The sequence below is a fragment of the Coptis chinensis genome, chromosome 3 (genome assembly GCF_015680905.1).
Source record: "Coptis chinensis isolate HL-2020 chromosome 3, ASM1568090v1, whole genome shotgun sequence".
In the NCBI taxonomy this organism is placed as follows: domain Eukaryota; kingdom Viridiplantae; phylum Streptophyta; class Magnoliopsida; order Ranunculales; family Ranunculaceae; genus Coptis; species Coptis chinensis.
In genome coordinates, this window is record NC_141458.1 from 114,711,188 (window position 1) to 114,733,556 (window position 22,369).

Sequence of the window (22,369 nt, forward strand, 5' to 3'; positions counted from 1 at the left end):
GTACCTTGCTGGATTTCCATAGCTATTCTTAACAAAGTGTGTGTGTGTGTTGTTACTTGTTACTGGTTTGTAAGAATTGCAAATAGCCGAAGACAATGTGGGCAAAATTTCATTTCTGGGATTGAAGTTGAAATATGAACTGTTCTGACCACATAACATTAGATACACAGGCTTCATTTGGGACCATGCCAGGTCAATTTATTGAACACATAAGGTACAAAACATAGGTTAGCTTGGGAGAGATTTCAGAATTCTTTATGTACTCTACAGAACAATTCTAAGCAGCTACACTGTGTTGTTGATGCTCTGGAAACCATTCTGCAGGCCACCACTCTGGTCGAATGGCCTCAACTTTCACGTCTTCCTGCCCTTTGACACTCAATACTCCTGATTTCTTGAAGGCTTCTTCCAACCTCAGCAAACCCATCCCTTGACACCCAAGTGCAGTTGTTACAGTCCCAACTTTCTTGTTAGATGACGGATCTATCACTTCTGACCTCGCCGCAACCTCCTGCTCTAATTCTGAGAACAATTGAAAAGAAAACATAAAGAATCAATACTATAACAACAGAAGCTGATGTTATTGGAAGGTCTCAGTATGTCAATCGATACCTTTTCCATTCCCATCAACAAATTTTAAGGGAAGCAAACGCTTGCGTATGACACCACGGTGGTGTGTACGAGCAACCAATTCTTGACCCACATAACACCCCTTGTCAAAGCTTATTGCGTTCAGACCAGCAAGATTATATTCGAGTGGATTAGCTTCACCTGAAGAAGAACAGGCAGACCAAAGAAAATTGGTCAGCTCATATACTTTAGTGTACATACAGTTAACTTGTGATTTAGGAAACACAGACCAGAACTTCATTTTAGTCAAAGAATAGCGATATAGCTTGAAATGGATGTCACATTTATTTGCTAGCAATCTGGCTCGTAGTCTAGGTCTCCCCCCCCCAGGTGTTGTTTCAATAGATGGTTATAATTCTGCAAACCCTCTACTCACTTGAGGACTTTTCATTTTTTTTATCCTTCTGCTTTCTTTTCCTTTTCCCAAACGAAAAAGAAAAACCAAGACACAGTGAGAGATATACTGGGAAGAGAAATAACCTTTTGGGATCTCAGTTGTGCCCTCAGCAATTCCTTTCTCTATTCTCCACTGAAGATAATTCTCTTCATTAGTTTCTTTGTCAGCCTCAACCAACGGCGCTACAAAGGATAAAAATAAATAAATAACTACATAAATAAATCTATAAAGCTCAATGCATAATAAAACTACTGAGTACATAGTTAGCACATATGATCTGCCTGATGCCCTAAGCTACTTGTTACTGAATGATGTAGAGTTTCAAGAGAATCAACAGAACACAGCTTACGTGTTGTATTGGTTGGAAAAATTCCCCTGAAACCAAGGAGATCCAATCTAGGATCCTTGTACCATTCCCAGCCAAGACCATTTCCTTGTGATGCTGACAATGCAGCGCGATCCACACTGGCACCATAGCCAACTGATGAAGCCTCAGGCTCTTCTGTTGATTTGGAGTCACTACAAAGATCTCTACCAAAGCGTTGCCAACAAGAGAACTCTTTGGCTACATTCTCAATCTCCACTTTTGCTCTCAGCCGGTATCTATAGGACAAATACAAGTACAAGAAAGATGTATTACTACCTTTTACAAAATCAACATCGGACATAAACCCTGCAATACACAAGAGCATCACAAGCTGACTATAGCAGTTTTTAGGTGCATAAAACAAATCAAATGATCAAAAGAGACATTTTAAGACATAATTCCAAGTGAATCCCAATGTCTTATATCTCGTGAAATAGTTGTGAAGGCTAAAAGCGAAAAAATAAAATAAAAATACTCTAATATACAAGTCAGCCCGTTTCCTTTTCCCAGTGGAACTGAGCAATGTTTGTCACTCATTATGAGCCAGCTTGTTAAGTGCTATGAAATTCCAATTAGGCTGTGCAGAAACATCCGAGCCTTAAATTAGATATTCATGTGTAATTTGGCGTGAAAAATGATAAACAAGGTGAGAGATGAATAAGATTTGGGTCTATATATGCTTCAACACAATTTATTTGTTTGTTTCATTCTTCTAGTAATTATTTGATTTAGTGGAACCAAATGGAAGATGAAGATATGCATGTCAAGAAAAGTAGGAAATTCAGGTGTAACGAATAAATTTGACAAGTCTGTTTCCGCCTTTCTCTGCTCTCTTCCATAATATGCCTACACTTGTCCAGCATTCATGGTAGAAGAACTAGAGATTTGAGAATTGAAAATACATGGAAACTTTTGCAACTGTACAATGACCCAATTCCTAGTTGAAAATAATATCACCTGATCCTGGAATAAATATTTTCAACTATCCTTATCTGGGCCAATGGAATATTTCCAAAATACGCATTGGAAAATCACAGGGCAATATTCAGATTATTGTTGAATTGTTAAAGTAAACACTTGGAAAGTCACTAACAAATGGAGAATGAAGGAAAAGTAAAGCATTATGGGGGGCAAAAAAAAAATTGCCTAATGAGTCAGGTAACCTATTTATCAAATACTAACAACACTAGGCACAAAACTCACTCAAATTCCATGCCTACTGTCAACTTGGGACAGTTGATTTTACATGTATCGATTGGCATTACTCATTTGGTCGCAATGAGTAACAAAAACAAAAAATTACCTAACTCACTTATGAAAAATATCATTGCTATGTCAAAGACACATATACAAACACCTTCATCTCAAAACCCCATCACAGAAACACTAACAAAAAAAAAAGAACTTACTTCTTAAAGCAATCCAAGATTTCATCCAACACAAGAGAATCCACATCAGCAAGCAACTCAAACAACTCATTCGACTTATCCAGCTTCTCATTAGACTGAGGAGGTTTATAAAGAAAAAAATCATACAAAAACCTTCCTTGAGGAGTAAGTAACGCAGCATACATAGGTGGAGTTGAAACAGTAGCTACATTGGGTGTCGATAAATAAGACTTTTTCTCCCCAGTTGATTCAGCAAATCGTTTTATATCATTTGTTAATAAACCTTGAAGGAATTTAATTGTGTCCGGGCCTCGAAACCGAATTACTGATCGACTTTCGAGGTGTGTAGCCATTGAACCAACATCGTTCAGGTGTTGTGAGAAGAGAGTTGAGGTGGAAGAATGAAAGGTTCTGTAAAATTTTAACGATTCAAGTTTGAAACGATGCATTGTTTTTTGCTTGTTTGTGTTAAAGTTTTGCAGAGAGAAGAGAAGAGAAGAAAGAAGAGGGTAATTGGGTGTTTGACACGTGCTTCTCTTTAGGGGAAAAATGAAGCGCTACGTGGTTCAATTTTGATGATTTGCCTGCAAAATGGACTGAGAACGAGTCAGGAGCTAAAGTTGATGAAAGACAGAAAGAGTTTATGTATTTGGGCTTATATATTTTTTATTCATCTGTATTAGCCCATACCTTGCTGGCTTTATAGGATTTGGGCTTTAATGTGGTCCTTATATCTACTATCTATATACTAGTATACTGCTAAGCAGTGGGGGTGAGCGGAGTGGGAGAGGAAGATGGAGGAGTGGAGATGGAGAAGGAGAGGGAGAGGAAAAGGGAGAGTGAGAGAGACAAAGAGAAAAAACAGAAGGAAGAGATGAGGACAGACAGACAGAAACCAACCAAGTTGGTTTTTGCAGATAACCCCCCTTCTCCCAAAATGTTAAGCTCGCTCCACCGGACTAAAAGCAGACCTTTAAAAGATGATTTTTTCTTTCCTATGTGGCACTCTAATATGAGAGTTAGTATTTTCTCTATCATATGTGGCACTCTAATATGAAATAGTATTTTCCAATAACCTACAATCCCACATACATAGAACCTCTTTGGAGAGTTTGAGTGTATTTCTAATTCTTATATTTGGAGAGTTTGAGTGTATTTCCAATTCTTATATATTTGATCAAATAAAAAAAAATACTAAAAAATAGGTGATTTGTAGAAGGTAATTTCCTATTACGAATCAAATACTTTTAGTGTTCTAATTCATATATATATTTGATCAAATAAAAAAATTTGCTAAAAAATATGTGATTTGTAGAAACTAATTCCCTATTACAAATCATACAATTTTAGTGTCTATGATAAAGCACCGACTTATTTCAAATATATCTTTAACACAGCCTCAAAACATAGTTAAAAACAATTATACAAAAAAATAACATCACAAAATATATAATAGAAAATGAAAAATAAAAATAACGGAAAAGCAATAATGACAAATATTTTAAAATATGTATAATACTGAATGAAACTAATGTCAAAAAACAATTAATGGGGAACTGAAAACTGGATGTAAATGTATTGAACTAACCTCAAATAATATTTAACAGGAAATCGGAAACTGGATGCAAATGCAAGCATTAAACTAATCTTAAAAAGTAATTAATAAAAAAAATCGGAATATGGATACAACTGCATTAAACTAACCTCAAAAAATAATTAACGGAAAATCAAAACTTGGATGCAAATACATCAAACTAATATAAAAAAATAATTGTCGAAAAATCGGAAACTAGATGCAAATACATTGAGCTAACCCTCAAAGATTAAATTAACATAAAATCGGAAACTGGATGTAACTGCATTGAGAACTGGATGTAACTGCATTGAACTAACTTCAAATAAAAATTAATTATAAATTGGAAACATAATGCAAATGTGTGGAACTAATCTTAAAAAATAATTAACGGGAAATCGAAAACCGAATGCAACTGCACTGAACTAATCTCAAAAAATACATTGGATGCAAAACCTCGAGAAATAATTAACGAGAAATCGAAAACTGGTTGCAAATTCATTGAACTAACCTCAAATAATAATTAACATGAAATCAGAAACTAAATGCAAATGCAAATGCAACTTTATCAAATAATAAACTATAAATCAGAAACTGGATGCAAATGCATTAAACTAATATCACGTAGAATAGTGTGAAATCAAACCTGGATGCAAATGCATTGAACTGACCTCGAAGAACAATTAATAGGGAATTGGAAATTAGATGCAAATGTATTGAACTAACCGAAAAGAATAATTCACGATAAATCAAAAACTGAATGCAACTACATTGAACTGATCTCAAAAAATAAATAATGGGAATTGGAAATTGGATGCAACTGCATTGAACAAACCTCGAAATATAAATAACGGAAAATCAGAAACTGGATGTAAATGCATTGAACTAACCTCAAAACATAGTTGGATTATACGTTGTGGGAATATCTCGATAAATATAATTTTGCATTTAAAATGGTATTTATCTTATCTTTTTCCGTATGATTGGGAACTCCTTGCTATTCAAGTAGCTTCAATATATATGAATTTTACCTTATTAGGCAATCTCACAAAACTTCAATCAAACTTCTATTATTAAATAACAAAATGAAGCTGAAGGATTTTATCAAAGGTGAGTTACTGTTTTTTAATGGAGAGTGAGGTTTTCATGTTATAAGAAATTTAGTTGAGTGATCAATATATAATAGTTTTGCATATTTGCAAATATTTTTCAGAATAATTAATATAACAATATCCGTTCGTAGATAATATTTGAAGATTCCACACAGTGAGTCATGCATAATTTAAATAATAATTAACGGAAATCGAATGAATAATCTTCGATGATCCCACATAGTAAATTAAGCATAATTTACTTTTTTATGTCATGTTTGCAAGGACACTATAGATGGATCGATAGAAGTTGGTATTACACACCACATTGGATAATTATAAGGAAATCGAAACCTGGATTCAAATACATAACCGAGCTCAAAGAGTAATTAACGGGAAATCGGAAACTTTATGCAAATTGCATTAAAATAACGACAGAGAATAACTAACGGGAAATTAGAAATTGGATGCAAATCATTGGAAAATATTTAACGGAAAATCGGAAACGGTATGCAAATATATCAAACAAACCTCAAATACTAATTAATGGAAAACCGAAAACTGGATGCAAATGCATTGAACTTAACTCAAAAAATAATTAACAGAAAATCAAAAACCGAATGCAACTGCATTGAACTAACCTCATAGAATAATTGGTGGGAAATCGGAAACTAAATGCAAATATATTGAAATAACCTCAAAGAATAGTTAACGGGAAATCAGAAACCGGATATAATTATATCGAACTAACTTCAAAGCATAAATAATCAGAAACTAGATGTTATATAATTGAACTAACCTTAAAGAGTTATTAACGAGAATTGGAAACTGGATCCAAATGCAATGAACTAATCTCAAAGACTAATTAACGAAATATTGATAAATAGATGAAACTGCATTGAACTAAATTAAATGAATAATTAATGGGAAATTATAAATTTGATGTAACTGCATTGAACTAACCTAAAAATATAATTAACGGGAAATCGGCAACTTGATGCAAATGCATTGAACTAACCTCAAATAACAATTAACATAAAATCGGAAATTGGATGCAACTGCATTGAACTAACCTCAAATAATAATTAAAGGAAAACAAAAAACTAGATGCAACTACATTAAACTAAAATCAGAGATTAACTAACGGGAAATCAGAAATTGGATGCAAATGCATTCAAATAACCTCAAAAAATAGTTAACTAGAAATCGAAAGTCGGATGTAACTGCATCGCACTGACCTCAAAGCATAAATGCCCACTTTTTTAGTCTTCTCACATGAGTAATTAGGAACCCAAAATGAAAGTGAGTTTATAAAAACAGACTCTTACATGTATGCAAACTGTATAGAAATTGTAAACTATCGAACTAACCTAGAAAAACAATTAACGGAAAATCATAAACTGGATGCAGATGTATTGAACTAACCTCAAAGAGTAATTAACTAGAGATTGAAACTTTGATGCAAATGCAATGAACTAATCTCAAAGACTAATTAACGAAATATCGGAAACTAGATGCAATTGTACTAAATTAACCTTAATGAATAACTAACGGGAAATCATAAAGTGGATGCAATTGCACTGAACTAACCTCAAATAATAATTAGAAATCGAAGGCGTGATGCAACCTGCGTTAAACTAACCTCAAAGAATAATTAATGAGAAATTGGAAACTGGATGTAATGTACTACATTAAACTAACCTCAAAGAATAATTAATGGAAAATCAGAAGCTTGATGCAAATGCATTGAACTAATAACTTTAAAACATATTTGTATTATATGTAGGGGGAATAAATGTCTCGACAAATATAGTTTGCATTTTAAGTAGTGTTTATTATAATTATTTTATTGTGATCATGAATACCTTGCTGTTCAAGTAGCTTCAATATTATCTTCGCCACATTGGGCATTCTCACAAAACTTCAATTATTAAGCCTAACAATAAAAATAAGTCGATGAGTTTTATCAAGGTTTAGTGCTTCATTTTTATAGAGAGTGGTGCAAGAAATTTAAATGAGTAATTAATATAATTTTCATATCTCATAGTTATGCATAGTTGCTAATATTTTTTAGAATAATTTAATATAACGGCAACCGTTCGTAGGACACGTTCATGTGATAAATCTTTTCAAGTGGGAGTAGTGTATTCTTTGAGGATATGGAAACAATTAATCTGTTTTAGTGATTTCGGTTTATTTTCAATAAAAATATATTCTTATTCAAAAATTTGCCGCTAAATCATCATAAATCAAATAAAACTATTATACAAGCTAGATCGAGTTTAAGATAATTTCATTTGAAAATTACGGATTAATATTCTAAACCACAAAGTGAAAAGGCTATCTCAATTTGATCATTTAGTTTCCAAGTACTTATCCACCATAATTGCTGTTCATTAACGTATTTCGGTTTATTTTCAATAAAAATATATTCTGATTTGAAAATTTGTGTGAGACATTTTGTAAAGCCTTTTCAGCACACACAATATTTAATAGATCCCGGGCGTATGCGCCGGGTCCAAAATCTAGTATATATTATAGCTCTACCCTCTTCAATTGAAGAAGCGTTTCTAGAGTGTCCACGTGTCAAGGCTAATTAAGAAAAAATAGGAGATAAGTTTTTTCTAAACTCTATTACTAAATATAAAAAAGTATGATATAAATAAAGAAACAATCCCATATAGAGTTTCACATACTCTCTAACTTTTTCTAAACACTATATCTAATTATGAAAAAACAATTACATCTAGAGTTTCAAAAATCTCTAACTTTTCCTAAACAATGTAGCTAATTAAGAAAAAAAAAAAATAGTAAACAAAAAACTAAATTGCTAAAAACAATAATTTCCACCGAAAACGATTTTTCTAAAACCCTTTCGATTTGATCCGCCATCCACTGTGTGATTTAGACATTTATTCATAGTTAAGGATTCAAAAAATCACAATTATGACCACAATAATTATGACATATTCCAATTCTTTTTATATATATTCTTTATATATATATATATATAAAGAATTGGAATATGTTACACCCTCACCAATCTATTTTTTGGAACACTCGCAGGGACTCCAGTTTTTTCTTAACTCTATTACTACTTATAAAAAAATAGGGGGTTAGTTAGACTTACCCGCCATTACTAGTTCCAACTAGGGATACCCCCCCATTTTCAAAAATATTAGGGTCACCCCCCATTTTCACATGCCGTCCAAGTCAACAAGTCTTGACTGTTATCTCGAAAGTCAACTGTAGTGAAAAGACCAAACTGCCCTTAGCCATGACTTTAAGTCATCACACTAGGTCAAATTAGACACGTGTCACGATCTCCAATGAAAAAAATCAAAGGTCAGAATTGATCCAAAGAAAAAGACACCAACTACCCCTGATCTTGTAATTACTCTTTTGCCACCGAACTATTTACCAAAGTTTGAACTATGAAACACGTGTCGCCATCCTGTGAAAATAATCCAACGGTCATAATAGATTACCAAAGAAATTACTTCTCAGTCAAAGTAGATAGACACGTGGAGTCATCCAGTGCATTCTATCCAACGGATCGAAACTAAACTGCAGTTTTACGTCTAATCACCTTGTATAAAGAGCCAAGTCTATTTTTTTAAGCGGGAAGAAACTCCATTGTTGTCTCCATTGTTGTGAGGATTTATCACTGATATAGTGTTTGAGCATGCTTGAGTTATCACTGATCTAGTGTTTGAGCGTGCTTGTTAGAACATCACAACAACACTTAATTTTTTTTATAGAACTGTATGTTTAAAGTTGTAAGCATTTGAATTTGTCAAAGGTGATGTAGTTATATACATTATTCAGTAGAACTGTGCAAGCCTCATCAACTTGAAGGTGTTATCAACTGCAAGGCATCATCTTTGTCTTAGATCTGAAGGTAATCAACTGAAATTCATGATTTATTAATGCTTTTAGACTTGTTTGCTTCTAAAATAGTTGTTTAACAGTGATTTTCTTTTTCATTCTGTACAGTCATGGCTGATGATGAAGTGAGAAACATGTTGATTCACTATGGGGTTTCTTTAAGACACCTCGTAGAAGGTTAACACACCGTCAAAAAAAGATTTCACCGGGTAAAAAGGAAGTTTGGATGATGAATGTAGATGGTGATAAACTAAATATGTTGGACATGCAATCAGACTTGAAAGATTTATTGTTGGATGTCAACATGGAAGAGGTCAAGCCGGGCTTACATTGTTGGTGGTAAAGTAGTTCATGTAGTGACCGATCTTTGATTTATTGGAGATGTGGAGACAGGTTGGTTAGCAATCTGGATGGGTGCTTGTGATGTTTATGTTGAAAATAAAGTTTATGACATGATGAAGCCATGCGGAAGTAGAAGTTGAAGACCCCACATTTGAAGCTTTGAATACAAAAGTAAAAAGAAGTTGTGCAAGAAGAAGTTGGTAGGAAAGGAAAAGGAAGTCCATCCACAAAGCAAAGAGACAACCAACTAAGTATGCCAAGTCCGGAGAGACAACCGAGAGAAGAGAAAGGGTGGGAGAAAAGTCAAAGGAAAGGGTGTCATTGTTGATGAAGATGACTTCGTTTTGGTCTAATGTGGGGACCTTTGATGTCAACACATACAATGTCCCGTCCGAAGATGAGCTAGATGATGATGAAGGTATTGAAGTTCTGTTGTGAGAAAAGTAGCAAGCAAAGCCTCCACCTCCAAATGTTGAAGAATTGGAACACGAAGAGGAGTATCATTAAAGGCACACATCATCCGAAGATGAATTGGAGTATATGATTCCAAGTTATGCAGAGTACTATAACTATGAAGGTGAGACTGTAGATGTGTATAGAACCGAGGCCAATGATGTTAGGCCACACATTGTTGAAGATGAGTGGGAAAGAGGTATGGAGTGGCCTAATATCAAAATATTGAGGCAGGAGATTAAGGATTACCGCATTAAGAATAGATTTGTGGGTAGGATGGTTGTGAATGAGTCATACAGAATTTTAGCTATCTGTGAGGCTAGTGGGTGTCCCCGAGGGTTTACTTCTTGGAGGAAGAAGAAGAGTGATGGTTTTACAATGAGAGGTGAGCACCTTTAACAATGAACATAGATGTCTGATACGATCTGAGACCACAAGAATAGAATGGTGATGTAGTTTGGGTGGCCTTCGTTATGTTGGAACATATGAAGGTACATCACTAGACTTGTACTCCACAAAACATCATTGATGACATAGTATAAAGCATGTGGCAATCTCTTACCGGACTGCATGGAGTGCAAGAATTAGATGCTTGCAACAGATTCATGGGAGATTTTGCAGAGAGTTACAAACTAGTACTGTGTTATGTGATCGTAAACCCTAAATGTTATACGTGTTTATATATTGTTTGTTTTCTATATGTGTGTTACTTATGCATTGTTATTGTTACTTATATATTGTTATTGTTACTTATATATTGTGTGTACTCCATTTTTATCGATAATGAGAAGTAATCCAGGTCAATTGCTTTTTGTTCTAGAAATTATCAAACCTTGCGGTTTGAAGATGTATGTGTGTGTTTTATCGCTTCTTTGTCGGGATTCTCTTTTGCTTGTAGACCCATTATTGGATTAGATGGGTGTTTTCCGGAAGGGTAAGTATGGAGGACAATGTCTAAGCATGGTAGCATTGGATGGGAACAATGGTTTGTTTTCTATAGCGATCTATATCACAAGATCCGAGGGGGAAAGAGAGTTGGACTAATTTTTTACAAACAATGAAAAGGAATGGATTAGATTGTCATATGTACAAGTTGACATTTGTGTCTGACAGACAAAAGGGATTAATTGAAGCTGTGTCAAGTGTGTTCCCTAACAATCCCCATAGGTTTTGCTTTAGGCATATGTACAAAAACTTTAAGAAAGTTTTCAAGGCAAAACATTTGGAGTTGCTAGTCTGGGGTGCTGCAAAATGTTATAAGATAACTGATTTTGATAGGTGTATGGCTCAACTAGAAGTTGAATGTCCAGAAGCTAGGGCCTGGCTTATGAGAGAGAAAGTGGAGAGTTGGGCAAGGGCACACTTTGATGATTATACAAAATGTGATCACATCACAAACAATTTTTCTGAATCATTTAACAACTGGATTTTGGACTTGAGGGATATGCCCATTGTTCCTTTCTTAGATAAGTATCATACATTGTTGATGTCCTTTTTGTATAAGAGGAGAGAGAAGGCAAAAGAATGGGATATAAATGGGTTAGTTCCTGCAGTTGTGAAGAAAATAGAGAAGATGATAGAAGACATTCCTAACTGGGATTTGGAAGCAAGTAATAGCAGTCTGTCTTATATCAGGGATGTCAAGTCTGATTATAGATACACTGTGAACATAGTAGATCAAGAGTGCAGTTGTAGGAGATGGCAACTCTCTAGGATTGTTTGTGTGCATGCAGTAGTTATTTTATACAAAATGAGAGCTGATTGGAGAGAGTATTGTAGTTCCTACTTCTGGGTGTCTACATATCGAATGGCTTACAAGGGACACATCAAGCCAATGGAAGATCCAAGAGACTGGCCCAAGCCTGTAAGTTACCCTAAACTCTCTTTCATTGATACTGGTGTTGAGCTGTTGAACTGACTAATTTATTTTCACAATAATAATAATAAGGGTCCCTAATAATAAATGAAAGAAAAAACAAAGAAGGAAAATGGGCAGTAGTAATAGTAGTAGTAGTTCTTCTGTAGTAGTGTTGTTCTATTTTGTGTTCTTGCATTAATTTGTTCTGTGTTGTTGCATTAATTTGTTCTTCTGTAGTAGTGTTGTTCTGTAGTAGGTAACACTGTAGTTGTTCTGTTTTGTGTTGTTGCATTAATTTGCAAGTAACAAGCAAGTGTTGATTCCAAACTTGTATCCAACTTCACACCAAACCAACACTTGTATTTCATAAATAAATTTATTAAAAAAAAAAAAAAAAAAGTCCGAAATGGGTCTTTTTTTTTCCACATGTATCCAGCTTCATTACCACCCCATATATTTCTTCAAATCAATCAGAAGATGGACACAAGTCTTTGTTATGGAATATAATTTAATTTTCTTATAGAAGGTCATCAGACAATAATGAGGATCATATAGCTAGTAGTATTCTTTTTGGTTGATAGAATTATGTTTGAAATCACTCTATAGTAGTAGATTGATAGAAGTTTCAAATCACTCTGCCAAATTTCAGTGCCATTGCAAGTCTGACTATAATGTAGGGACTTAGTAGCAGAGATGCATATAACTCTGACACTTGAAACCTAGTAGCAGAGATGCATATAACTTAGTAGCAGTAATTTAACTTGAAAATTGACCAGAGAAGACAAGTATATGACTTAGTAGCAGAGATGCATATAACTCTGACAATTCAATTATTATGACAAGTTAAGAAAGTCAGAATTGCTTGTTAAGAGTACACCTTTGAATATATGTGCTCGAAGTTTATAAAGTTTGTTTATTTATCCAGAATTTGTGATTTTTGAGAATTTTATAAGGTTTTGAGATACCCTTTTGAGTTTAAGTCATGAGAGTGTTCATAAAGTGTGTTTCTTTGTGACAAGTTTTGTGTTGAGAACTTATAACTCAAGTGTTGAGCTATAGTTGGGGGATCATGGAGTATGTTTCTTTGGTTGAATTTTTGTGTATGGTTGGTAGTTTAACAAGTTAAAGTGCCTAGTAGTATGGTTGTAAGCTGTAACCTTGGTGATTCAAGCTGAAATGTAAATTGAGTGCTAACAAGAATAGCACCATCAATGAAACATTTGTCTGGTTAGTTTCTTGTGTTGGATGGTTTTCTGTGTGCATATTACTTGGTTGGATTTGAGGATTTTCTGGTTTTAGTGGAATTGAATTTGGCATATGTTTTAGGTTTTGGAGGTGTGTTAAGTATTTATCTGTACAGGTATAATATTGTTCTTTAGTTATTAATTTATGTGTTTGTTTGCATGTAGACACCAGAACAGCTATACCATCCACCTCCACACACCAGGGGTATTGGGCGGCCAAGAAAGAATAGAAGGAGAGATGAAGATGAGGAAGCACCAAACAAGAAGAGAAGGAAGTGTAGGTTGTGTAGGATAGAGGGGCATAATTCCAAGACATGCAAAGGCCTCCCTGCACAACCAAAAGGTAAGGACACTCATCACTATGTGGTTACATATGACATGTCAGGAATTACTTACATGTCAGGAATTCTCATTTGTTTGGGATAATAGGTAAATCTAAGGCCAAAGATGTAGAATCTTCACAAGCATCAAATGGTCCATTGCCATCTTCACCTTCACAACCCAGCACTAGAAGCAAGTCCAGAGTTGCAAGTTCAAGTCAACCACCACTAGCTTCTCCTTCATCACAACCAAGTCAAGTACCTAGCACTAGAAGCAAGTCCAAAGTTGCTCTTTGAAAGTCAACCACCACCCAGCTTCCTTCATCACAACCAAGTCAAGTACCCAAAGACTAGAAGCAAGTCCAAAGTTGCCACTGAAAGTCAACCACCAGCTTCACCTTCACAACCTAGCACTAGAAGGAAGTCCATTTGTGCAAGTTCAAATCAAGTGCCAACTTTACCATCATCGCTTCAAAGACACTAGGAGCAAGTCCAAAGCTGCAAGTTCAAGTCAAGTACCACCTTCACCATCATCCACAGCCCAACACTAGGGACAAGTCCAAGGAAATAGTTGTTAGTCGGCCAAAGATCATCCAGACCCATCACTAGGGGCAAGTCCAAGGAAACTACTTCATCCACACCAAAGACTAGAGAAAACCAAGGAAGTAGCTTCATCACGCCCCCAACACTAGGGCCAAAACCAAGGAAGCAGCTTCATCACAGCCAAAGACTAGGGCCAAAACCAAGGAAGCGGCTTCATCACGACCCCAACACTAGGGACAAAACCAAGGAAGCGACTTCATCATTTGCCCAAAGACTAGGGACAAAACCAAGGAAGCGGCTTCATCACAGCCCCGACTAGGGACAAGTCCAAGGAAACAGTTGTTAGTCAGCCAACATCATCACAGCCTAACACTAGGGCCAAAACCAAGGCAGCATGTTCAACTGTGACAATACCAACAAAGGCCACTACAAAGCCTTCTACTGTGAATTTTCAACCACCAACACCAAAGCAACTACAAACATTGGCAGCTGGTGGAGTGCCATTACCACAGAAGCCACATAAGGCTAATACATTCCAGGTAGAGTATAATATGGGTTTATGGGTTGATAAGTTGAACTGATTTATATCAAATTGACTCTGTTTTGTAAATTGGCTGATCTAGTGTTTATTTGATTTGGCTCCAGAGCAAAGGCATACTTTTGCTGACCTTATGAAGAGGCTCAGAGACACCTACATGCCACCACGTGTAGCAGAGAAACTAAACACCAGTTCAGGTGCACCACCAAAAATGGCCAAGGCCACAAAACAAAACAAACCACCACTAGCTCCTCCACCAAATCCAGGATCAAGGCAGAAGTTCCAAACTGTGAGGCCAGATTGGAAACTCTGAATTCTGCAGGAAGGGTTATTGTGATTTGGGTACCTTTGTTATTTTAGATGGTTGGAAACTCTGCAAGACTGTTACATTTTGGGCATGTAATGACTTGTTTTGTTATTTTGATCTTTTTTGTGGATGGTACTTGGACAATGTTTGGTTTTGGACCTAAGATATTATGAATGACTTATATATTTCTAAGGGTACCCTATTTCTAATTCTGTCATGTTTTATCTTATGTTTTAGGGAAACCCTAAACTTATTGTATTAGGGAATGACTTATATGTTTTTATGATAGTAAACTTAACACCAATTAATAGCAGTCAACAAACCACAATTTTGATTAATAGCTAACAAGACAACAAGACAAAATAATACATCAAGTCCCTGCAAATTAACATGCTAAATTTGCTTCATCTGTTCCTTTCCTTTAAGAAGAATCTTTGCATTAAATACTTCAGATAAATCTTCTATGACTAACTCAATATTCAATTTCAAATTGGAATTGGACTTCGAAGATGATGACTCCTTCGCCTCTTCTTCAAAAACCAACTTCTTTGGTTCAGACTTCTCCTTCTTATAATAACCGCGAATTGCAAGTTCCAACCATTCAAACTGATCACACCTTAGGCATTTGAAACTTCTGCCCCTTGCTTCTTAGTTGAGTTGAAGTCCTCCGTCCCTAATAGTAGTACACATCTTGCACGGAGACCGCTTCTAAGGACAAGTATATGACCAATGGTCCCTCGCTTTACATACAAAGCATCCGATTGCCTTTCTAACCTAAGAATGGACTACCAAGATCGTTGGGTTTGTCACTTGAATTTCCCATTAAATCATCTAGCCATTCGCCGATTCACATTTTCGACATTTGATAAACCTTTTTTGTTATTGTCTTCAAGCAAAGTCGCATTCGTTGTTGCAATTCTTACAAATTACATGCATCCAAGGGTATTGAGTCGCTTTTTATGTGTCTTTTGGCCACACAATAAGCATGAACAATCTGAAACATTATAAACATATTTTAGACATACCACCCCATTGTTAAAACATTAATTAGTAATAGCCCCCCAAAGTTCAAAATAATGATAAACCAAAAAGGTCTAATGTCTTACCTTCAGAAAGCAACAGTAAGATAATATTAAGTACCTTGTAAATCGGAATGCAGTTGGAGTTTGACTTCGTGACCACCACCCATCTTCAATTTCATGGCTTTAGGGAGAAGATGAACTTCAATTTGATGGCTTTAGGCAGCGGCTAGTTTTACTTTAGTTTCAATCCGTTGGATAGAATCGCATTTGGATGACTCCGTGTCTATCTACTTTGAGAAGTAATTTCTTTGGTAATCTATTATGACCGTTGGATTACTTTCCACGGGATGGCGACACGTGTTTCCGCAGTTCAAACTTTGGTAAATAGTTTGGTGGCAAAAGAGTAATTACAAGATCGGGGTAGTTGGTGTCTTTTTTTCTTTGGATAAATTCCGACCTTTGATTTTTTCGTTGGAGATCGTGACCGTGTCTAATTTGACTGGTGTGATGACTCAAAGTCATGGCTAAGGGTAGTTTGGTCTTTTCACTATAGTTGACTTTTCGAGATAATGATCAAGACTTGTTGACTTGGGCGACACGTGAAAATGGGGGGTAAGTCTAACTAACCCAAAAGTAGGATATAAATAAGAAAACAATCCCATATAAAGTTTCAAGTTTCATAGAGTTTCTAACTTTTCCTAAACACTATAACTAATTCTGAAAAAACAATTCCATCTAGAGTTTCACAAAAACAATCCCATCTAGAGTTTCATAGAGTCTCCAACTTTTTCCAAAATATATAGCTAATTAAAAAAAAAAAAATATGAGACAAAAAACTAAATTGCTAAAACAATAGTTTCCACGAAAACAATTTTCCTAAAACCCTTTGATTTGATGCATCATCCACAATGGGATTTAAACATTTATTCATAGTTAAGGATTCCAAAAATCACAATTCGATCACAATAATTATGGCAGATTCAATTAAATTTATAAATTATATATATATATATATATATATATATATATATATATATATATATATATATATATATATATATATATAATTCAAATGGAATAACGAGATTAGATTAAAGTGGAAGTTGGGCTTAAATAAATTATATACCAAACCAAAACAAATTACATGTGAAAAATTAAATTATACAAAAAATAACATCACAAAATATATAATAGAAAATGGAAAAAAAAATTAATGGCAAAGCAATAATGACAAATATTTCAAAACATATATAATACTGAATGAAACTAACGTCAAAGAACAATTAATGGGGAACCGAAAACTAGATGTAAATGCATCGAACTAACCTCAAATAATATTTAACGGGAAATCGGAAACTGGATGCAAATGCAAGCATTAAACTAATCTTAAAAAGTAATTAATAGAAAATCGGAATATGAATATAACTGCATTAAACTAACCTCAAAGAATAATTAACGGGAAATCAAAACTTGGATGCAAATAGATCAAACTAATATATAAAAAAATAATTGTCTGGCAATCGGGAACTGGATGCAAATGCATTGAACTAACCTAAAAGAAAAATTAATTATAAATTGGAAACATGATGCAAATGCGTAGAACTAATCTTAAAGAATAATTAATGGAAAATTGGAAACCGGATGCAACTGCACTGAACTAATCTCTAAAAATAAACTGGATGCAAATGCATTGAACTAACCTCAAGAAATAATTAACGGGAAATTGGAAATTGGATGCAAATTCATTGAACTAACCTTAAACAATAATTAACGGGAAATCGAAAGCTAGATGCAAATGCAACCTTATCAAATAATAAACAAGAAATCGGAAACTGTATACAAATGCATTAAACTAATCTCACAGAATAATTAACGGGAAATCAGAAATTGGATGCAAATGCATTGAGCTGACCTCAAAGAACAATTAATAGGGAATTGGAAATTGGATGCAAATGTATTGAACTAATTGCAAAGAATAATTAACAAGAAATCGGAAACTAGATGTAACTGCATTGAACTAACCTAAAAAAAAAACGGGAATAAAAAATTGGATTCAATTGCATTGAACTAACCTCAAATTATAAATAACGGAAAGTCAGAAACTGGATGCAAATGCATTGAACTAACCTCAAAACATAGTTGGATTATATGTTGTGAGAATGTCTTAATAAGTATAGTTTTGCATTTAAAATGGTGTTTATCTTATCTCTTTCCGTATGACTGGTAGCTCCTTACTATTCAAGTAGCTTCAATATATATGAACTTCGCCTTATTAGGTAATCTCACAAAACTTCAATCAAATTTATATTATTAAACAACAAAAGGAAGTTGAAGGGTTTTATCAAAGGTGAGTTTTTTTTTAATAGAGAATGAGATTTTCACGTTATAAGAAATTTGGATGAGTGATCAATATAATATTAATATATAATAGTTATGCATATTTGCAAATATTTTTTAGAATAATTAATATAATAACACCCATTCGTAGATAATCTTTGCAGATTCCATATAGTGAGTCATGCATAATTTAAAGAATAATTAATGGAAAATTGGGAACTGGATAATCTTTGATGATCTCACATAGTAAATCAAACATAATTTATTTTTTTATGTCATGTTTGCAAGGGCACTACAGATGGATCAGTAGAAGTTGATATTACACACCACATTGGATAATTAAAAGGAAATTGAAAATTGGATTCAAATACATAACTAACTCAAAGAGTAATTAACGGGAAATCGAAAACTTTATGCAAATACAATAAACTAAACTCAAAAAGTAATTAACTAGAAATCGAAAACTTGATGCAATTGCATTAAACTAACATTAGATAATAACTAACGAAAAATTAGAAATTGGATGCAAATCCTTAAAAAATATTTAACGAAAAATCGTAAACGGTATGCAAATACATCAAACAAACCTCAAATAATAATTAATGAGAAACCAAAAACTGTATGCAAATGCATTGAACTAAATTCAAAAAATAATTAACTGAAAATAAAAAATCGAATGCAACTGCATTGAACTAACCTCATAGAATAATTGGTGGGAAATCAGAAACTAAATGCAAATATGCATTAAAATAACCTCAAAGAATAGTTAACGGGAAATCAGAAACATGATGTAATTGCATCGAACTAACCTTAAAGCATAATCAGAAACTATATGCAGATGTATTGAACTAACCTTAAAGAATTATTAACGAAAAATTGGAAACTAGATGCAATTACAATGAACTAATCTCAAAGACTAATTAACAAAACATTGAAAAGGGGTGAAACTATTGTTCGAACTAACCTAAATGAATAATTAATGTGAAATTATAAATTTGATCTAAATGCATTGAACTAACCTCAAAAAAATAATTAATGTAAAAATCGAAACTTGATGCAAATGCATTGAATTAACCTAAAAACAATTAACATAAAATCGAAAAATTGGATACAACCTGTATTGAACTAACCTCAAAGAATAATTAACGGAAAATCATAAATTTGGATGCATTGCGCATTAAACTAAAATTAGAGATTAACTAACGGAAAATCAGAAATTGGATGTAAATGCATTGAAATAACCTCAAAGAATAGTGAACTGGAAATCGGAAGTTGGATGTAACTGTATCGCACTGACCTCAAAAGCATAAATAACTAGAAATTGTAAACTATCGAACTAACCTAGAAAAACAATTAACGTGAAATCAAAAACTGGATGCAGATGTATTGAATAAATCACAAAGAGTAATTAATGAAACATCAAAAATTGGATGCAACTGTATTGAATTAACCTTAATGAATAACTAACGAAAAATTATAAAGTGGATGCAATTGCACTGAACTAACCTCAAATAATAATTAACGGAAAATCGGAAACTTGATACAACTGCATTAAACTAACCTCAAAGAATAATTAATGAGAAATTGAAAACTAAATGCAACGTACTACATTGAACTAACCTCAAAGAATAATTAATGGAAAATCAGAAACTTGATACAAATGTATTGAACTAATAACCCTAAAACATGTTTGTATTATATGTAGGGGGAATAAATGTCTCGACAAATATAGTTTTGCATTTTAAGTAGTGTTTATCATAATTTTTTTTATTATGATTAAAAATGTCATGTTATTCAAGTAGTTTCAATATTATCTTCATCACATTGAGCATTCTCACAAAACTTCAATCAAACTTCTATTATTAAACCTAACAACAAAAAGAAGTCGATGAGTTTTATCAAGGTTTAGTGCTTCCTTTTATAGAGTGGTGCAAGAAATTTGAATGACCGATTAATATAATTTTCATATCTCATAGCTATGCATAGTTGCTAATATTTTTTACAATAATTTAATATAACGGCACCCGTTCGTAGGACGGGTTCGAAAGCTAGTATAATAATAATAATCAAAACTTAAGTAGAAAAACTCAAAAAATGAAGTAGAGAACAAAAACTTACTGGATTCGAGTCCCTTTTCACAATGGAAAGCTTCCGTTAATTCAATTGTTGTTTGTTCGTTGGTTTCTCTTGTTCCTATTTGAAAAGGGACAGTTGAAAACTGAATTTCGGAGAGATGGACGAGGTCACGATGGGAGAGAGTTTACGAGATTGAAGACCCAATCACAGTTTGGGCCCCTATCTCTTTTGGGCCAAAACCACTGGATTAACCTTTTGTTATGTCCTTTGGGCGACATGTGGTCTGTAATTGCTATTGCTATATACATGATGAAGCCCATGTAAATTGGTTACGTTTTTACTATAATGTTTCGCGACATGTGGTATGTAATGTTGCCTGTTTCGACTTACGAGTTACGACAGAGAGACCATTGATAGTTTTTACAAGTTTTTCTTTTGTCGAGCTTAAAAGTTAGAACCTTATTCTTCTGCTAATAAATGCTAATTTACTAAGACAGTGGTCTGTAAACCAAAATCCCACTTAATTATGTGTTTCTTATCTTTAGTAGTCGGTAACTGAGATATAGTATGTTGATGCTGATAGGCTACCGACACAGCGACACTTGTGACATGAAACTCTAGTTGTTCAAATAGAAGACATGGAGCTATTACATGATGTTGAGTGCCCGTGGAAAGTTTTTCGAAAAAAAAAGTGCCCACGGAAACTTTATTAATTGGTTACAGTGGTTGATAGGGATGTGATGCAGTGAAATCTGTCTACAAACACGTATCTATGGATAATAGTATAGGGCAGAGTTCTAGCTTTAATATAAAAACTGTGAAGTTTCTTTGGAAAACTAGAATACCAGCCAATCTCCAGATGTTCATTTGGAAAGCGTATATGTATGCTTTGCCAATGGGGGAGAGAGGCTGGCTTCTAGGAAGATGTTAGGGGATTTCTCCTGCCCCTTGTGCTACAAATGTTTGGAAACAGATAGTTATCTGTTTTTTACTGTGAATGGTCCAGAATTCTGTGGTTCTCATCAGGCTTAGGTCTGAGAATAGAAAGCAAGAGTAGAAATAATGCCAAAGAATGGATTACAAAATTCTTTAGTTGGTGCAATAGCAAGAACCAACATATATCTCAGGCAGGAGTTCAGGCTTGCTACCTGCTACACAACATTTGAAAAATAAGAAATGAAGCAAAGTTTGAACATAGGGTACCAAACAGAGAGAGAACTCTTAGAAGAAGCGAGGTGGAGGCCTGCAAATGTAACAATGGTTTTACAGAAAGCAACATTCAGAATGAGACTTCTAACCCCCCTGAGTCTACTTTTGACTCTATGTTCCCTGAGATTCCTAATGATTGTATTAACATAAGGTTTGATGCTGCTTTTCAGGTTACTTCAGGAGAGGCAGCAGCTGGGACAATAGCTTGGGACTCGGAAGGTAGAGTGGTAGGGGCAGGCACTAGAAAGTTCCAACCCAGGTTAGCAGAGGAAGCAGAGATGGTTGCGGCTGAGGTGGCAATAGGGCTTGCTCTTGCCTTTGGGTGGAATGCAATGTACATAGAAGGGGACTGTTTAGAGGTTATTAAGGCTTTAAATAGCCAGTCTTGTTCATGGATGTATGAGAGCTTGAGAGATTATATTGTTAAGTTAAGCTCTAATTTTGTGTTTTGTAAGTTTAAGTGGATAAACAGGAGGTCTAATAGTACGTGAGGCACATTTGTTGGCAAAATGGGCCTCCCATCTGCAGCAAATAGATCAGCTACCACAATGTATCATGACAGACAAGATTACCCCTGTAGTGGTTTAGTGGTTTATTTATGAATATATAAAGCATTATCGAAAAAAAAATATATATATATATATATGGATGTGATGCAATTTGTTCTTGCAATATCGTCATTCACTGTAAATCCTAAAACTTAAAATCTTAATAAGCTGTAATATCGTCATTCATTGTAAATTCTAGCACTTACAAGTGACAAAACTTAAGCAATATCGATTACCA

The 22,369-nt window shown here is 34.2% G+C and overlaps 2 protein-coding genes across 3 annotated transcripts; one reads left to right on the forward strand and one right to left on the reverse strand.

Annotated features, from left to right (window-relative positions):
* Positions 1–100: 100 nt before the first annotated feature.
* On the reverse strand, positions 101–20,559 carry LOC147513242 (Glycine cleavage T-protein family). Of its 2 annotated transcripts, none has more exons than XM_086596257.1 (6): positions 20,417–20,559; positions 2,804–3,366; positions 1,377–1,630; positions 1,111–1,209; positions 613–771; positions 101–522 (listed from the first exon to the last, which is right to left on the reverse strand). In XM_086596257.1, the coding sequence occupies exons 2-6, from the start codon at positions 3,229–3,231 to the stop codon at positions 278–280; spliced, it is 1,185 nt and encodes a 394-aa protein (XP_086452383.1). In that variant the 5' UTR covers positions 3,232–3,366; positions 20,417–20,559; the 3' UTR covers positions 101–277. The 2 variants fall into 2 exon arrangements, with proteins under 2 accessions (XP_086452383.1, XP_086452382.1); XM_086596256.1 differs by having other exon boundaries at positions 2,804–3,378; positions 20,417–20,541.
* Positions 11,187–12,047, forward strand: LOC147513243 (uncharacterized). Its single transcript, XM_086598880.1, has one exon. It carries the CDS (start codon positions 11,187–11,189, stop codon positions 12,045–12,047), a length of 861 nt encoding a protein of 286 aa, XP_086455006.1.
* Positions 20,560–22,369: the final 1,810 nt, after the last annotated feature.